This window comes from Zingiber officinale, chromosome 1A, assembly GCF_018446385.1.
Source record: "Zingiber officinale cultivar Zhangliang chromosome 1A, Zo_v1.1, whole genome shotgun sequence".
Classification (NCBI taxonomy): Eukaryota; Viridiplantae; Streptophyta; class Magnoliopsida; order Zingiberales; family Zingiberaceae; genus Zingiber; species Zingiber officinale.
In genome coordinates, this window is record NC_055987.1 from 192,702,826 (window position 1) to 192,718,483 (window position 15,658).

General features: G+C 36.5%; 3 protein-coding genes across 4 annotated transcripts; 1 reads left to right on the forward strand and 2 right to left on the reverse strand.

Moving 5' to 3' along the window:
• The first annotated feature begins 3,159 nt into the window (after window positions 1-3,159).
• LOC122013911 (tryptophan--tRNA ligase, cytoplasmic-like) lies at window positions 3,160-4,895 on the forward strand. Of its 2 annotated transcripts, none has more exons than XM_042570127.1 (5): window positions 3,160-3,394; window positions 3,469-3,588; window positions 3,700-3,800; window positions 4,045-4,155; window positions 4,684-4,895. In XM_042570127.1, exons 2-5 carry the CDS (start codon window positions 3,489-3,491, stop codon window positions 4,768-4,770), a joined length of 399 nt encoding a protein of 132 aa, XP_042426061.1. In that variant the 5' UTR covers window positions 3,160-3,394; window positions 3,469-3,488; the 3' UTR covers window positions 4,771-4,895. The 2 variants fall into 2 exon arrangements, with proteins under 2 accessions (XP_042426061.1, XP_042426067.1); XM_042570133.1 differs by having other exon boundaries at window positions 3,703-3,800.
• Window positions 4,896-8,139: 3,244 nt separating this feature from the next.
• On the reverse strand, window positions 8,140-11,840 carry LOC122038955 (ribonuclease 2-like). The gene is made up of 9 exons (XM_042598937.1): window positions 11,562-11,840; window positions 11,293-11,321; window positions 10,384-10,457; window positions 10,068-10,169; window positions 9,955-9,958; window positions 9,477-9,568; window positions 9,215-9,376; window positions 8,446-8,533; window positions 8,140-8,352 (listed from the first exon to the last, which is right to left on the reverse strand). The coding sequence occupies exons 1-9, from the start codon at window positions 11,732-11,734 to the stop codon at window positions 8,291-8,293; spliced, it is 786 nt and encodes a 261-aa protein (XP_042454871.1). The 5' UTR covers window positions 11,735-11,840; the 3' UTR covers window positions 8,140-8,290.
• A 1,707-nt stretch (window positions 11,841-13,547) lies between these two features.
• LOC122038956 (NAC domain-containing protein 35-like) lies at window positions 13,548-15,403 on the reverse strand. The gene is made up of 3 exons (XM_042598938.1): window positions 15,114-15,403; window positions 14,757-15,028; window positions 13,548-14,333 (listed from the first exon to the last, which is right to left on the reverse strand). The coding sequence occupies exons 1-3, from the start codon at window positions 15,334-15,336 to the stop codon at window positions 13,710-13,712; spliced, it is 1,119 nt and encodes a 372-aa protein (XP_042454872.1). The 5' UTR covers window positions 15,337-15,403; the 3' UTR covers window positions 13,548-13,709.
• Window positions 15,404-15,658: the final 255 nt, after the last annotated feature.

Consider the following 15,658-nt stretch of genomic DNA (forward strand, 5'->3'; position numbering starts at 1 on the left):
GTTTTAATTCCTTTGACTTCAAGAGAGTTTCTTTCGTCAATTTCAAGCTCTCTTTCAATTGAATGTTGGACAGTTGGTTCATTAACTTGTAACCTCTCATCCACAATCTTAAACATACTCAACAAATCATCTTTAACAACCTTGTACGTGTCTTCCCTCTCCGCTGCCTTGGTAACCAATTGAACATACATCCCACTCAATTCTTTATATCGCATATTGTTGCAAGTTTTTGGATCCAAACTATCTTTGTTTGCAATTGAATCAATAACTCCAAAGTATCCATCCTTTGCTTTTCATGTCCACCTTTTCATATATACTCACTTGGGTCTTCATGATATTTTTCATAGTAAATATTTTCAAAATATGAGAACACAAAATCCTAACAAAATCATATTTTCTACAGCTACATTCAATTTTTTAACCCGATGAATCAAGTGTAACTCTATGATGGTAACTTTTTTTGTGAGAAGTAATTTTGTATTTTGTATGTGATTCAACATTCTCACAAATTTCTACATTAGAATCATGAGATTTAATTTGTACCACTCTTGTTCAAAACACTTGTATGCCTCAAGAGTATAAATACAATTTGCATGATTTAAAATGTCAATTGGATACACTAAACATGGAACACTTGGATTTGATCTAAAATATGCTTGTAACTTCTCATATCGACGATCATCAAGTAATCTTTGGAAGTGATTGAAAAAGTCTAAAAATTTGTGTTGATATGTGACATACCTTTTCACAATACTATTCATGCTCTCACTTCTTTGGGTTACAGTCATATCGACACAAAACATTTGTCATTCATATACTAAAGCACATTTTTCCTTTATGTGAAACAAACATCTCAACCAATCATTGTCTTCAAGTGGATACTTGGTCAACATCATTTTCCAAGCTGAAATAAAATCTTCTTCTTCATCAAAATCATATATACATGAGGAAAAATCTTTAATAAACTCTTTGAAATAAAAAAAAACTCCACTCAAATGTATTGCGGCATTTTGATAAATGTGCCAAATACACAAACAATGACGTGTTTCAGGCCATTTGGACGCTAAAGCCTTTGCCATTGTTGCATCTTGATCTGTAAGAATAGTTGTTGGTTTTTTTCTCATACATAGCTTTGGTAAATGTATCAAACAACCACTCAAACATCAAAAAGGTTTCATCATATAATAAAGCTGTACTAAAAATTATGGATTGCTTATGATGATTAACACCTACAAACAATGTAATTAGACGACCTTCATTGTTCCTCCTGTAGGTTGTGTCAAAGCAAACAACATCTTCAAAATTGCCATAATCAGCTCTCATCTTAGCATCACACAAAAAAATATTAGTTATCAAATCATCTTCATCAACTTGAATAACATAAAAAAAAATTAGGATCATCAAACTGCATTTTCTGTAAATATTATAATACACCTCCTGTATCACCAACTCTCATATATCTTGTTCTTTTGGATCGCAAGTAGTTTTTGTAATCTTCAAGAATAAAACCTAAATTCTCCCTCCCACCTACTTATCTCACCATAAGATCATGAGATTCTTTTGGAGGATTCCCACATCGCTTGCCATCTCAATCTGTATCGCTGCAGAAGAAGATATATTCCTATGACATTTGTAGAGGTGAGTTTTGTTTGGACTTGAAAGATAATGATCATGCTCTTTAACAAATTGCTCCACCTTAAAGTTGCCATTTTTTTTACAACTAACCTTCATTTTAGCGTCACAATCAAATTTTGTTTCAGGATGACTTGATTTCACATAAACATCTCATTTGTCTTTTCTCCTTTTACCTTGCACACTACAATAAAAAATCATGTCAACTAATTTACCTGATTTATCATTGTGACTTTTACTCCTTCTTATGCCAAATTCAATTTGTTTAGCATATTTCAAATAAAATTCATAAGCATCCTCTTCTGTCTTAAATTCCATACATATTTTTGGCATCAATTATTCTGTGATAGATAGGTCAGAACTCATCAATAACATGGTAGAGTCCATACCCTCACCAATAACATCAAACTCATAAGTTCTACTGTCTTCGTTTACATCAAAATTCAATCCGCGACAACTCGTAGATTCAACCAACGACAACTCCATAATAATTAACTTGATCCTGAGAAAAAAAAAACAACCAAGAAATGCAAATTTAAAAAATTAGGGAATGCAGTAGTAACCCAACAACAACATATTCAAAAATCTCACAACAAACTATCTAAATAGAAGTATGATAAATCATACCACAAATATATAGATCAAAATTTGGGGACTGCAGGTTCCATTTTCTTATGTTTTATTTTCACCCAAATCAAACTACAAAAACATATAGATCTTGGCTGGAGAAGGGGAGAGAGGGGAAGGAAGAATGGTAAAGGGGGAGGAAGAAAAGTACCAAGCTGGACGAAGATGAAGCTGCTGGCGACTGTCAAGTTCGGGAGATGAAGCTAATGGCTGTCGTCGAGTTCGGGAGGGGGACGGAGATAACTGTAGTCGAGTTCGGGAGGGGATGGAGATGGCGTCGACGACGGATCCAGTGAGGTTCGGCTGGAGTTTGGGTTAGGGCACAGAGAAGACTTTTCGGGGAGAAGAAGGGTTCGGCAAGTGGTTTCAGCAACTTGAAAGCATGTGTTTTACACGTTATATTTTTGTCGTTTTCTTATTGGGACACGGAGACACATAATTTCGGATCAGCGGATCCGAACTGGGCCTCGTTGCGTCTGCCCTCCGGCTACTAGATGAAATAACGATGAGAAAGCCTTTTTTCTTTTTTAAAAAAAATGTCAAAGAAACTAAAGTAAGGTGGGTATGAAATTGAGTAACTCTATGTGATGTGTGCTTATTTGTTGATGGCGTTCCGAATATGTTTATGAGCCGGTTCTCGGCTCATCCTCTTCGGCTAGAATCCTGATCTCGTCGCTTCTCGCCCCACGGGGTTATCTCGGCTGGTAAAGGCGTGAAAGTTTGCCACTGAGAACATGGGTTCGAGTCCGCACGGCAATGGGGATTTATTCCCTATCCCTGTGCAAAAAGTCTCGGCCCACTGCGTACTTGCCACCGAGCTACCGTGATTTACCTTCCTCGTGATGACCCTGGGCAGGGTGCGGCGGGGGCCCTGAGGGCGAGGGTTTAGCCTTTTGCCACTGATCTCGTCGCTTCTCTCTGTGGAAATTTGTCATGGCGGAAGAGTCGATGACAAGCAGAGATGACGAACAGGTTGTTAACCCGTGGGAGGTGACGGCGAAGGACGGTGGTATGACAAGTTGATCGAGACGTTCGGGTGCCAGAGGCTGGAAGAATCGCTTGTGCAGCGCGTCGAGCGGCTCACCGGTCGCCCCGCTCATGTCTTCCTCCGCCGCGGCGCCTTTTTCGCCCATAGGTTTTACTCTTTTGACGATCCTTTGTTAACCTTTTCGTTGGCTATCGCTGTCAAAGAGAGATTGATTTTTGCAGGGATTTTAATGAGATAGTAGATGTATATGAGAGGGGCGAGAAGATCTTCCTCTACATTGGGAGAGGTCCCTCTTCCGAGGCGTTGCATTTGGGACATTTGGTTCCCTTCATGTTCACCAAGTAGGTTTCGCAGGAAGATGTCTCATCTCCCTTCATTTATGATCTGATAGAGTATGCTCACTAGTTAGATGTTCTGATGTTTCCCTTAAACGATATCAAACTCTGTTTCAGCAGGAAATAATCCGTGTGAGATGATTCAGGTACTTGATATTCCTATCAAGTACCTGAGTTTCTTTCTTGAAGATGATGCCAAACTTGATCACATAAAGAAGGTTCTTCTCGAGATCTTACCCTGAACCTTGAACCCTGCTTTCTTTACAAAAATATGAATTACTCGTGCTTGCCATGATTATGTTCACGCCGTTAAGTTTGCCATTTGCCATCCATTGCGTTATTTGTGCCTGTGCAAGATTAGCATGCATGGGATGAGGAAATGATTGTGATCTTATATGCCTTGCTCGGGGACAAGTATTTCTTTTATTTCACTGAAGAACACATTTCATGATTTTATGTCAGGAGTATGGAGCTGGGCGAATGTTAACTGGTGAAGTAAAAAAGTGTCTCATAGAGGTTCTGTCTGAAATGGTAGAGAGGCATTGCAAGGCTCGGGCATTGGTCACTGATGAGGTGAGGAATTGTTTTCATATTTAGTTTCCTTGATCAAAGGATACTCTACATTAAGATTAGACCCTGGGCTCATTTGGTAGGTTGCAACGGAATATGAATGGTTTATTATTTTAATGACTCAATTTAGATGTTTGGATGCAGAATTTGACTCCATTTCAAGGAATGGGATCTTATTTCATCTAAGTGGATCTTCAAGAAGTGGAAAAAAACATCCTTCCGTTTTTATCTAATATAGGAATTAGGATTTTTTATTAAGGTTATCATTTCAGAACTAATATTTATGAATATGTGTTACCCAGACATACACAAATCAATGAACAGAAACCCAAAATTTATTTCCCCTTAATATCCAGCAGTTTTAGAATTTCCATATAAACTTAGGTGCAATTAGTTTCTTTTTAAATATAGGAACAAGAACAATTCCATTTTGTTTGAGCAAGCTAATGTTAAAGCATAAACTTAGTGTTTTTTTTTCTCTCCTTTAATTGTTATATTTACGAGCTGATCGACTTTGTGTGTGTGTTGCAGGTAGTTGATGCCTTCATGGCTGTGAGACACTCTTCCCTACATGTTCAGCTAGGAAGGCTTTGTGAGACAATTTTCACCAGCAGCTAAACATTAAATTGCATTTCGTTCCTTGAACTAACAATCATCCAATTTATGAAATGGAAGTGTTTATTGGTAGAACATTATAGTTTTGTAATTTAGTTATCATTAAGTTTCAAATTGAGTACTTCTAGTGTTTGAATCGATCATTTCATTATTCATGTAAGTTCTGTCTGATATATGTTCATATTTATGGAAATAATTTAAATCTAGAGTAGAAATGAGATCTCTTAATTCTGGCACAGTTTTGTTTAAAATAAAAATCACTGCGGGAAAAGAATAAAAACTCTAGTGCTTCTTACATATTAAAGAATATTTAAGTTTTTTTAATACAAAGTGAAGGGAGAAGAAAATAATATCCCTGCAAGAAAGGGAAGAACAATTGGGAGTAGATTTTTTGGTCCACATAAAAATAGATTAAGGGATGGATTATTCTCAATTGTGGTCGGATTGTAATTATGATATGGTGATTTTTTCTTGGATTCATCATCCTTATTAGGTTATAATTTGGGTCGAAGCGGATGGTCATATGTTGTCCTTGCTCGGCGTCTGACAACTTGGACACTTGATTATTTTTGGCGGTCTCTGTGTGATCTCCGACCGTTCGTTTTGATTCAAATTATAATTTGATAGAAATAGTAAACTCAAGAAGTGTTCGTAATAAATTACGATCGAATTATAATTATGATCTAATTATAATTAGAAGTGAAGTATCTCTTGATCTATTTTTTTTATAAATTAGAGAGAGAAACTTATGAAGAAAGAGAAGGTCATGCGGGATGCTCATCGCTCGTGCTTGTGTGGTCGTGTGGGGACTCCCGTCGCTTGCCCTCGAGGGCAGCCGCGTAGGAACTTCTACCTTTTGTGCTCGTAATACGAGTTCAAATCTTCTGTCCCTTAATCTCTCTGTCCCCGTGTCCCATTAGTCGTCCCAGTCCACCACCGACTGCCTCCTGCCGTCGCCCCGATCAACACTATAACTCTCGAGGAAGGTGAACCCAAGGGAGTCGCCATCGGCACGATCGGGCCGGAATCCGGTTAGATCTGAGCAGGGACTTAGATCAACGATAGAGGAAAGTTTACTCAGATCCGGCCGGATTTCGGCGCCGATCGTGTCGATGACGATCTCCTTGGGTTCATCTTCTCCCAAGAATTATAATATCGATCGGGGTGACGGCTAGAGGTCACTGACAATGAGATATGGAGAGAGGTGATATTGGGGAGAAGAGATTTGATTTCTCATAATACAGCCGTACGGGGATGCCCGCTACTTGCGCTCGCTATTTGCCATGCCGGGACTCTCACGCTTGCGCTTGCGTGCAGCCGTGTCGGATTGGTTGCGCAGGGCGAGCAGAGCTGATGCAATGGGAATGAAGGGTGTTCATTTTGGATGGATAAATAATCTGTCAATTATTTTTTATTAAGTAAAGGATGAAAAGGTTAAATAATCCATTGTTAACCGTGAAATTTTTTTCATGCGAATTCGTAACTCTTGTGCTTTGGGACATTTTATTATTTATTAATTTACCATTCTAGAAAATTATGTTTTCAGTCTTATAATTTATATCTTTTTCAATTTTAATTCTATTATGAGTTAATTTACATTTGTAGTCCTTTAACTTATAATATTTTTCAATTTTAATTTTTTTCCTTCAAAATTAAAAATTTTCAATGGAAAATGTTGAGTTGTAAATTGAATTTGAGGATTTTGATTGTTTATTACCCAAGTGCTTTTTATATTCCAACCATAAATTGGACATTTTTCGTTGAAAATTTTCGATTTTGAAAGAAAAAAGATTGAAATTGAAAAATATTATAAGTTATAGGACTAAGAACATAAATTGATTCATAAAAAGATTAAAATTGGAAAAGGTACAAGTTACAAGACTAAAAACGTAATATTCTCTTTACAATTCTATTTGTCGCCGTGGAAAATTATATCAAACGCTATCTTAAAATATTAAAATAAAATTTATTTGACACTCCCATTGCCCTTCTCTCTCCCATCTTTCTACTGATTAGAGGATATTGTGTTGGACCGGATAGGTCAGTTGGAGAAGGTTGAGTTGTCTGAAATATTAAAATAAATGTTTATCAATCTTTCAACTCAGGTTAACAACAATAATAAATAAAATTAAACAATAAGAAATTAAAAAAAAAAACATCAGAATTTACTTGGTTACAACTTATATGATTGTTAATCCAATACAATTAAAACAACTTTCCTTTGCTCCAGAGAGGGTGCTATATCGGAAGTTATGTTTTAAGTAATTAGTGAGGTTGCCCTGAGTTTGAAACAACTTTTCTTAAGTCTAGTAAGTACGGTTCGTTCATGAGTATGATCAAATTTGTTGATGCTATTGAAGTTGTTCAACGTAGAACTAATGTATGAGTGTTTTTTTGGTATTTTGCCTATTCTCTGGTTGGAGATACGTTTCTTAGTCTTTTAATTGTCATTTTAAGACGAGCAGAGTTAAATTAGTGTTTTCGTCTTTATTTATTTATAATATTTATTAAGGGATATGACTGTTTTCTTCTCTCATTTTGTCTTATTTAAATTCGATGGGTAAGCCCGAGCGTATCAAATTTCATGCAGACACGCGAGCCCAAACATATCGAAGTTAATCTAGGACTGGCCATTGTTTCAGCAGCCGACAAATTTAATTACAGGTTTTAAGACATCGATAAATTTATAATGTTTTTTCTAACAATTGTAATTATAACTTTAATTCTTGTACTAATTTGATTTTATTGTTAACCATTACGTTTTACAGTTTTCTTGATGAAATATTTTTATCATATGAACTCCTTGGATTTGTTAGATATGAGCATTTTTTTTAGTAATGAGAGTTTTATGATCTGACTAATCTGAGATCAGTACAAAAATAAAACGCAAGTGATAGTTCACAATGATTGAATTAGCGGAAAAGTGAATTTATGAACTCTTGAGTGCATGGAGAGTTCTAAAATGTGTTTAGTGCATTATTACTACAACTTAGAAGAGCCAATTCTAAATATTATAAAAATGAAATATAACTAAATATAATAAAAAATATCATATAAAATTATTAAAAACATTAAAATATGAGGGCTTTTATCCTGCCTAACTCACCATACACAACTGCCGTAAGCAACTGAGTGGTCAAAGCACCCGAATCTGAATGTGATCCGGACGTCCAAAGTGCATTCATTTTGAGATGCCTAGATCAGATGCCCCAATCACTCAGTAGTGCACAATAATCACACACAGTTAGTCAGACAGGATAACGAAATCATGGGTCCATGATTTACCACAGCAAATAAAATCATAGACGAAACCATTACAACTATATCCATTTAGATGATATGCCTGGTTACAAAAAAAAACAATTAGATCCATCATCAAATTCGCAAATTATTATGTTTTTTATATTCGATGTGACATTTTAGATTTTGCATCAACTTTGCGTTGAGTCAAATCCTTTGGTACATGAAGGAAAATAAACTTTTCTATCCTTTTCTTTATTGCATATCAAGTTCATATTCTCATTCAAGCTACACTGAGAGGGTTGTACGTGGTCAGGCCAATTGATTCACTGATATCCGTAAGCCCTGAAATTGGACTCCCAAAAAAACCGTGAGAATATGCACAAGAACTTAACAAAGAAAATGGTTAATTGATGTAATAGTATTGAGAAAACTTACCAGGAGTATATGTTGGTAAGCTGACGTATTTAGGACAGTTGTTTTGTTTGTTCGCCAGAACCTCAGCACCATCAACGCAGTCTCTTGGCTGAGAAGTGAAGAAACGAAACAATATATTGATGTACATATGATCAATAGTTTCTATAGTTGTATAAATTTAATCGTGAAGTGTGTGAGTCGAGGAGATCAATGAAAACTCTGAACTGGTTAACATAACTAAACATTTAAGATATCTAAAAATTGGTAGCCTGGTTTTATATTGACAGATGGTGAATGAGGCTTCCCCAATGTAGCTTTGACGAGCAACTAGAATGGAGCTTCAACAAATGATCACTTCTATCGCAACGAGACTTCCAGAACAATGGATCTGATATAGACACATTTCCTTCCTCTTCTCTTTTTCTTGCTCCTCTTCCTCCTTGGTTTTGGCATCACAGGTCAGTACACTCAGAATGGCACCGATACCATAGTGTGTCAATAGGGAATAGAAAACCCAATTGAGAACAATATTTTAAATCTTGATTGGTAGTGATGCAATGAAGGAATAATAATATGTCTAACTTAGCCCTACATATTTGGGACTAACTAGATCATAGAAATGATTAATCAATGTGCACCGTGCAGTAAGCTTAACTCGACCATGGAAATAGAATAAAATGTTAGCATCTAAGTCTAGAATATATAACCATGGAAACAAAACAAATTAGTCAGAATCAAGTAATATCTTGTAAGAGTAACACAGACAGAGATGCATAAATGCCGAACTGACCTTGAAATCTTTGTAAAAGCACAATCTAAGTTCATCAAGAGCACCATGCCTGCAAACTAGCTGTGGTGTTGCACCAAAGGCCCTTGTAATGATTGCCGCAAGGTCTTTCAATGGATATTTTTTGTCGTCCGTTGCCAGAATACCAGCACTAGTCAGAACTTCCTAGAATGATAAAATCCTTAACAGATGAAGCTTAAAATTCTAGGATATATTACTGCATAAGATGCCCAACAATGCACCAAATCACATTTTATGTGCTTACTGTCATGTTGTGTTTGAAGTACAGATCTAAGGCTTTGGAGAAGTAGCTATATTCATCTTGTATTATTGGGTAGGAACAAGTCCCATGTTTTTCTGCAGGAAATCAGTGAATATTGAGAGTCAAAAATCATAAAAAAATATAGCACCATTTTTTCCAATTATCTATATGTTATCATTGTAATGTATGTTACCTTGCACCACCACTATTGTTCAAAAGGAAAAAGAACTTAAGAAAATATAACATAATATTAGGCCCTTCAAAGTTCCAAATTAACACAGTCCAATCTAATGAATTAAGCACCAAAGCTGAGAGTAAACCACTAGACTAATGATGGAAATTAAATGTAGAACAAAACTAATGTTTTCTCTGAAAAACAATAGACACTCTTTCCCGCGAATTAGGTTAGTTGATCTATGAGCAGTGAGAACAAAGAAACACCATATTCATAAATTTGCAAGTAAACAAACAAGAATCTTACCCCACTGTGCACATCCAAACATCAATTCACATGCAAGAAAAGAGAAAAGAAAAGGAGATAAGTTATGCAAACTAGAAAAACAACAACAATTATTAATTCCGGAAAGTTGCTACCTCATGTGCCCAAAACAACCCTTTTCCACCAAAACAAAGAGATGAAGAACTGCAGGATAAGGTCGGCCAATACTTTTCAAGAGTTGGCAATAGTGATGTAATCTGTGTAAAAGTAGAAAAGGAAATGCCATTATGTCCATTGTTACTTCCAAGTCAAGTAAAATTATTTTGAATTGGGTCAATACTTTTCAAGAGCTGGAATAGTGTTGTAATCTTGTAAAGGGAGAAAAGGAAATGACATTATGTCAGTTGGTACTTCCAAGTCAAGTAAGATAGTTCTGAATTGTATTATTTTAACAATTTTGGATATACAAACCTTCTTTATGTCAAAATTAGAGTGTGTACAACAAGCTGGCCATGTTCCATCATTGTAGTCTACCCACAGTCCGTCTGTCATAAAGGTACAAAATTTATACCAGCTAAATTACACAGGCTGAAAAAAATGCTTACTAAAAGACGACAACAATTTATTATGTTTCTTAATTTTTGTAAACAAAATTAACTTGCATCTAGATTTACATGAGGAAAAAATCAGGTGGCAGTCAGCCAACCTAACATTTGTTCAAGCTAAGACAAGCTGAAGCATGATTAGGCAAGTTGGTTCCAACCTAGTTCAAACTATGTCATCTCTGGGTTAGAACAATTTGGTCGAACACATGGCCTTTAAAGATGCTAGACAAAATTAGAAAGCAAAGAGGAGTAAGGCCAAGGTGCAAACACCCAAGAAAAGGAGAGGTATGAGGTGCACATTTTTAAAATATCAGCTTAAGGAATTTGCATATCAGCAAATGCATTATATATCAATATATGAATTAAGTAAATGAATGGAAACTCAAAAACAACTCAACATATGATCAACGTTATGCCATCCAATGCAGGCCAAAAATATTTTGGTGTTAACAATTGTAAAATTATTACAACAATGTAAAAACTCTACCTCTTTCAGTGTGTTTCTACCTATACTTGTGATGTTACTGTGTTAATATTTTCGCACCTATAATTTATACCTCTTTCAAACACATTTTCAGTATTAGAGAAGGTTCATTTTATTGTAGCAACATTTTCCAAATAGTGACCTATTCAATTTCCAGAGAATTTTTACCACTTGTAAATGACATTGAAGGTCAATGAGTCGGGATAACTTCATTGTTCATATATATAGAAAAAAATGAGCAGAGAAACGGACGAAATATTCAAGAGGATTTCAGAAAATGGATAGCCTTACGGATCGTGAACTCGGGCAAAGGACTTGATCTGCAAAAACCAATAAAGATACAATCAGGACAACTTTACTCTAGGAATGACAGAACAGCAAAAAAACAACAACAAAGATAATAGAAATTTTGACAGAATACGAATTCAAAAATCACATCATTAAACTCACAAAGAAACCCTAAAGCACCCAACATGTAACAGGCGTTAATTGAAATATAAATTTCGGAGGAAAAGGATCAGAAATCGATGAACGGGCATAAAATGGCATAGACGGATTACCGGCAGCAGGCGTTGTCGGAGCAGCAATGGCGGGTGGCCGCGCAGCTGGTGCCCGGCCACAGCAGCGACAGCAAAAAGTAATCGAACTCCCGTTGCTCCGTCCCCTCGATACCGCGAACGGCGAGGAGGGCGAGGAGAACGGCCGACGCGAGGGACCTCAAGAGACTCGCCATCGCTTGCTCCTTCCTTCCTTCCTTCCTCCTTCCTCCTTCCTCCTTCCTTCGACTGACGAAGGAAGAGCGTTTAAAATAGACGCGACGGCGACACAGCACGAAAGCCTCGCTTCGATGATCGTCAAAAGGTCCACCAACACCTGTCAACAGCTGGTTTACCTTATTAATGATTGGCCAATGCAATTGCCCACAATTCCTCTTATAACTCCCTCACCAAACATAAGTCGGGTATGAAATCGGCTGTGGGTTCGATTATTGTAAATGAGAATTCTACAAATGCACGCATTGAACTGGCCCTCGGACCTTTAGATTCGTTAAGCAAATTCGATTTATATATATATAAATTCATATCTAACTGCCAGGATTGGGCTTTAAAGGTCGAGGCCCAATTATTGAATCAAATGGTATTATTGGGCCGAGTCACTGCAAATTATAAATTGAGAGGGGTGTGAATGAATAAGATCTTAATCTTAATTAAATTTATTTATTAAATTTTGTATCGAGAGGAGTTCATTTTTTTTTCAAGTTCATATTGTTTTTAATATATTAATCTAATACATAAAAAAATATGTTTATTTTATTATCAATAAATTATCACATATTTTATCTTAATCTAAATCAACACCTCCTAAGAAAACCCGTGGCCTATAACTAATATATTAATTAATTTCATGTCATCTTCTACTATCCATTATTTAAATATTATCTAATTATTAAAATATAGACACTGAGACTTTAATTATGTATAATCTATATCTCATCTTTGGATTGCAAATAAGAAGCTATCTTATTTTAAAATCATGTTTATTATCTTGAATCCTAGAATCATTCAATTCTAATGAATGCGTATATACTAATACGAAATAACAGAGTCTAGAGTTTTGGGATTGTTTTGATCGACAGTCATGGGTGGATAAATTTTGGTTGATCATAACTTTTGACTCGATATCAGAATGAGCCGTACTACGCGCCAAATGGAAGTTGATTCAGAGATTTATTTGTTATTAGGTGGAACACGTAAAAAGTAAATTTTGGAAAAAAGAATATCATTTAGAGTTATTTTTACCTTTTGCACTATTAAATTTTTTTGAGATTATTTAAATCATTTCTTTAGTTGTTTTTTAAGCATTATTATATCAATATTAGTTTTCAATAGCTCTTCTTTTTCGGGAATGACGAGTTTTATTTTCTTATTTCATTTCTTGATATTATGCTGAATTAACAAGTTATAGAAAATTACAAAAATGAACAATGGATATGCTTGTTAAGGCTTCTGATCTATATTTCATTCAAGCTAACAAATTACTAAAGCATTGTCCTCTTCAAATTGTATAGTTTTATTTATTTATCACGATAGACGTAGTGACGAATCCAGACAAAAAAAGAAGAGGGTACTCAAAGAAAGGAGCTGGAGTTTATCTTCCTTCTAGCTGCCCTTGGATTGCAGCATACTGATAGAATTTTCCAAGAGTAAGGGGTACTCAAGCACACCCCCGCTCCTCCCTAGATCCGCCACTTATCACGAGTAAATTAAAGATCACCATATCTTTCCCTTTACAACAATAAAAAAAAAACATCAAAAAAAAAAAAAAAAAAAAAAAAAAAAAAAAAGGGAAAGAATGACAAATTATGGTACAATCACATGTCTGCAGTATGTGTGTATATACTAAAGCTGAAAATTCTACGTACGTCGACAAGTTTCTCTGCAAGTCTTGCACCAATCATGGAAGCATGCACGCAATCATAAATTATATATCATCTATCTCACGCCCATGCTCCATTAATCCAATCAACCACCACACGAAGTACGTACTGATCAGAAACTAAAATGATTGATTATTGTGTCCTGCAAGATCTGTTTAGTACATTAATTGTATACATTACATTTTAACTTAGAACACGCTCTCTATATATATCAACTAGTCAACCATCCTTTCGCCCTTGTATGCATGCTAGCTATGTATCAATCAGTCCTTTAAACATGATCAGTGTATAACCCATTACTCGCCATGATCTGATTCCAATCCCAGAGCTTGTCTGAAACATTACCAGGCAGTGGCAATGGCAATGGCAATGGCAAAGCATTGGAAGGAAGCAGTTGGGTGGTTTGAGAAGCAAAGTGATGGAGGAACTGATGATTAGGGTTAGTGTTCATGTGATTCATCATCTGGTTGAACCCTGCTAAGCTATTCAACTCTCCCATCTTCTGAGCAAATGTCGAAGTGCTATTGTCTTCTTCGTTGGACGTATTGGAAGCAACCGAGTTGGCACTGGACTCCTGGAGAGCAATGGTTCTAGGTTTTTTAGCGAGCATGTAATTGGAGGATGATGAAAGTAGAGTGGTGGTCGAGTAGCATCCTCCTGTGCTTTGCTGCTTGATCAGCGTATTCTCCTCGATAGGGTTCTTTGATGAATTCTGGTACCTGAACTGGGAGTCGTTAGGGTTTGGCGATGAATTCTCGCTGAATTGTGAATTGTTCGGCTGCGAGTTATCGGCGGCGATCTTGCGGGAAGATGAGAGCTTAAGAGCTGTCCCGGGAGCTCGAGGATGGTCTTCAGCTCCAGGTCTTTTGTAGACACGGCAAAGACAGATCTCAACCTGCTAAAGAAATCCATTTTAATTTGTTAATTACAAATTAATTAAGCTTCATTTCAAAGGGGTAATTAAAGAGTAGTGAAGCAAGGAATTTAAGCCTCAATTTCTTGATTAATTCTTCAAGGAACGGAAACCCTAGCACCAGATGAGATAATTCTATTATATATGTATCCCTTTTGAGAGGAGAAAATTTATATGTTAATTTCATGATAATAATTGGATTTAAATCTCTCAGCAGTTGTAGGGATCGGATCACAAGAAGAAGATCAGGAAATCAAAGAAAAAACATGCAATCCATGAAAAGATTAAGGTGAAATATGACACCCCAATTCAGATTTAATTCATGGTTAAGTTATTCCTGATAAAATTTATAAGAAGATCTAAATACATACATATATAATTTTGCAATTTAATTAACAAACCTACCTTTGGGAAGTGATTGTTTGCATCACCCGGTGGAAGACGGTACTCATTCATTATCCAACTACTCCTGATCCCTTTGGGAGCCTTGCCGGAGTAGAACACCAGCGTCTTCTTCAGTCCGATCTGCCGGCCACTTTCATTCTTTACCGCCCGATCTGCGCCGGTGGCCTTCCAGTACCCCGACGTAGTCACCCGGTTAGGCCGGTCGCCGTTCCGGTACTTGCGGTCCCTAGGCACGTAGAAGAACCACTCCTTCTCTCCGATCGCAGCCAAAGCTATAGATATATAATTAAGAGATCGATCTCATAGTTTGAGAGAAGAAATAATTAAATAAGAAATTAGCTATAGGTATATGCATGCCTGGTAGTTCCCAAGGGTCGTAGCTGTAGAGATCGAGGAAGGAGATGAGCTCGACGTTGAAGCGCCTGCCCTCGACCTTGCGCCGGAGGTAGAAGTCGATGAGCTCCTCCTCGGTGGGGTGGAAGCGGAAGCCGGGCATGACCATGCTGTGGTCCTCTTCTTCTCCGGTGCTACTCATCGGTAGCTGCTGCGGCTGCTGCCATGAGTCGTTGACTCCCTTCATCTCTCTACGATGCTCCTTCACCTATTGACATAGGTAATTAAGAAAACCAGCAGCAGAGCGCCCACAAGTGCATATATTGATTGGGGGATGGTTATTAATTAATTAATTAATTCATTATATTGTGAAGGATTCATGAGGTTTTGTAACATAATTTCATGTTAAATATCTTTCTTTTAATTTATTTAGCTTTGTTAATTAAATAAATGATAAAATGCATATTTATCAATGAGTATGCCCACGGAAGACTTTTATACTTCTGGAGATATTCATATAGAGTCAAGCAAATTCTACAATACATATTCTTCAGTCAAAAAAATTCTAC

Excerpts from the sequence above, each read along its gene's own strand:
- LOC122038956 (XM_042598938.1), bottom strand. The coding sequence starts at position 15,336 with ATGAAGGGAGTCAACGACTCATGGCAGCAGCCGCAGCAGCTACCGATG. Across the intron at positions 15,029-15,113 it reads CGACCCTTGGGAACTACCAG|CTTTGGCTGCGATCGGAGAG; the intron begins GCATGCATATAC and ends ATATATCTATAG. Across the intron at positions 14,334-14,756 it reads CAAACAATCACTTCCCAAAG|GTTGAGATCTGTCTTTGCCG; the intron begins GTAGGTTTGTTA and ends TTTCTTTAGCAG.
- LOC122013911 (XM_042570127.1), top strand. The coding sequence starts at position 3,489 with ATGTATATGAGAGGGGCGAGAAGATCTTCCTCTACATTGGGAGAGGTC. Across the intron at positions 3,801-4,044 it reads AACTTGATCACATAAAGAAG|GAGTATGGAGCTGGGCGAAT; the intron begins GTTCTTCTCGAG and ends ATTTTATGTCAG. Across the intron at positions 4,156-4,683 it reads GGGCATTGGTCACTGATGAG|GTAGTTGATGCCTTCATGGC; the intron begins GTGAGGAATTGT and ends TGTGTGTTGCAG.
- LOC122038955 (XM_042598937.1), bottom strand. The coding sequence starts at position 11,734 with ATGGCGAGTCTCTTGAGGTCCCTCGCGTCGGCCGTTCTCCTCGCCCTC. Across the intron at positions 11,322-11,561 it reads TCCGACAACGCCTGCTGCCG|ATCAAGTCCTTTGCCCGAGT; the intron begins GTAATCCGTCTA and ends TGGTTTTTGCAG. Across the intron at positions 8,534-9,214 it reads GCTTTTACAAAGATTTCAAG|CCAAGAGACTGCGTTGATGG; the intron begins GTCAGTTCGGCA and ends TTCACTTCTCAG.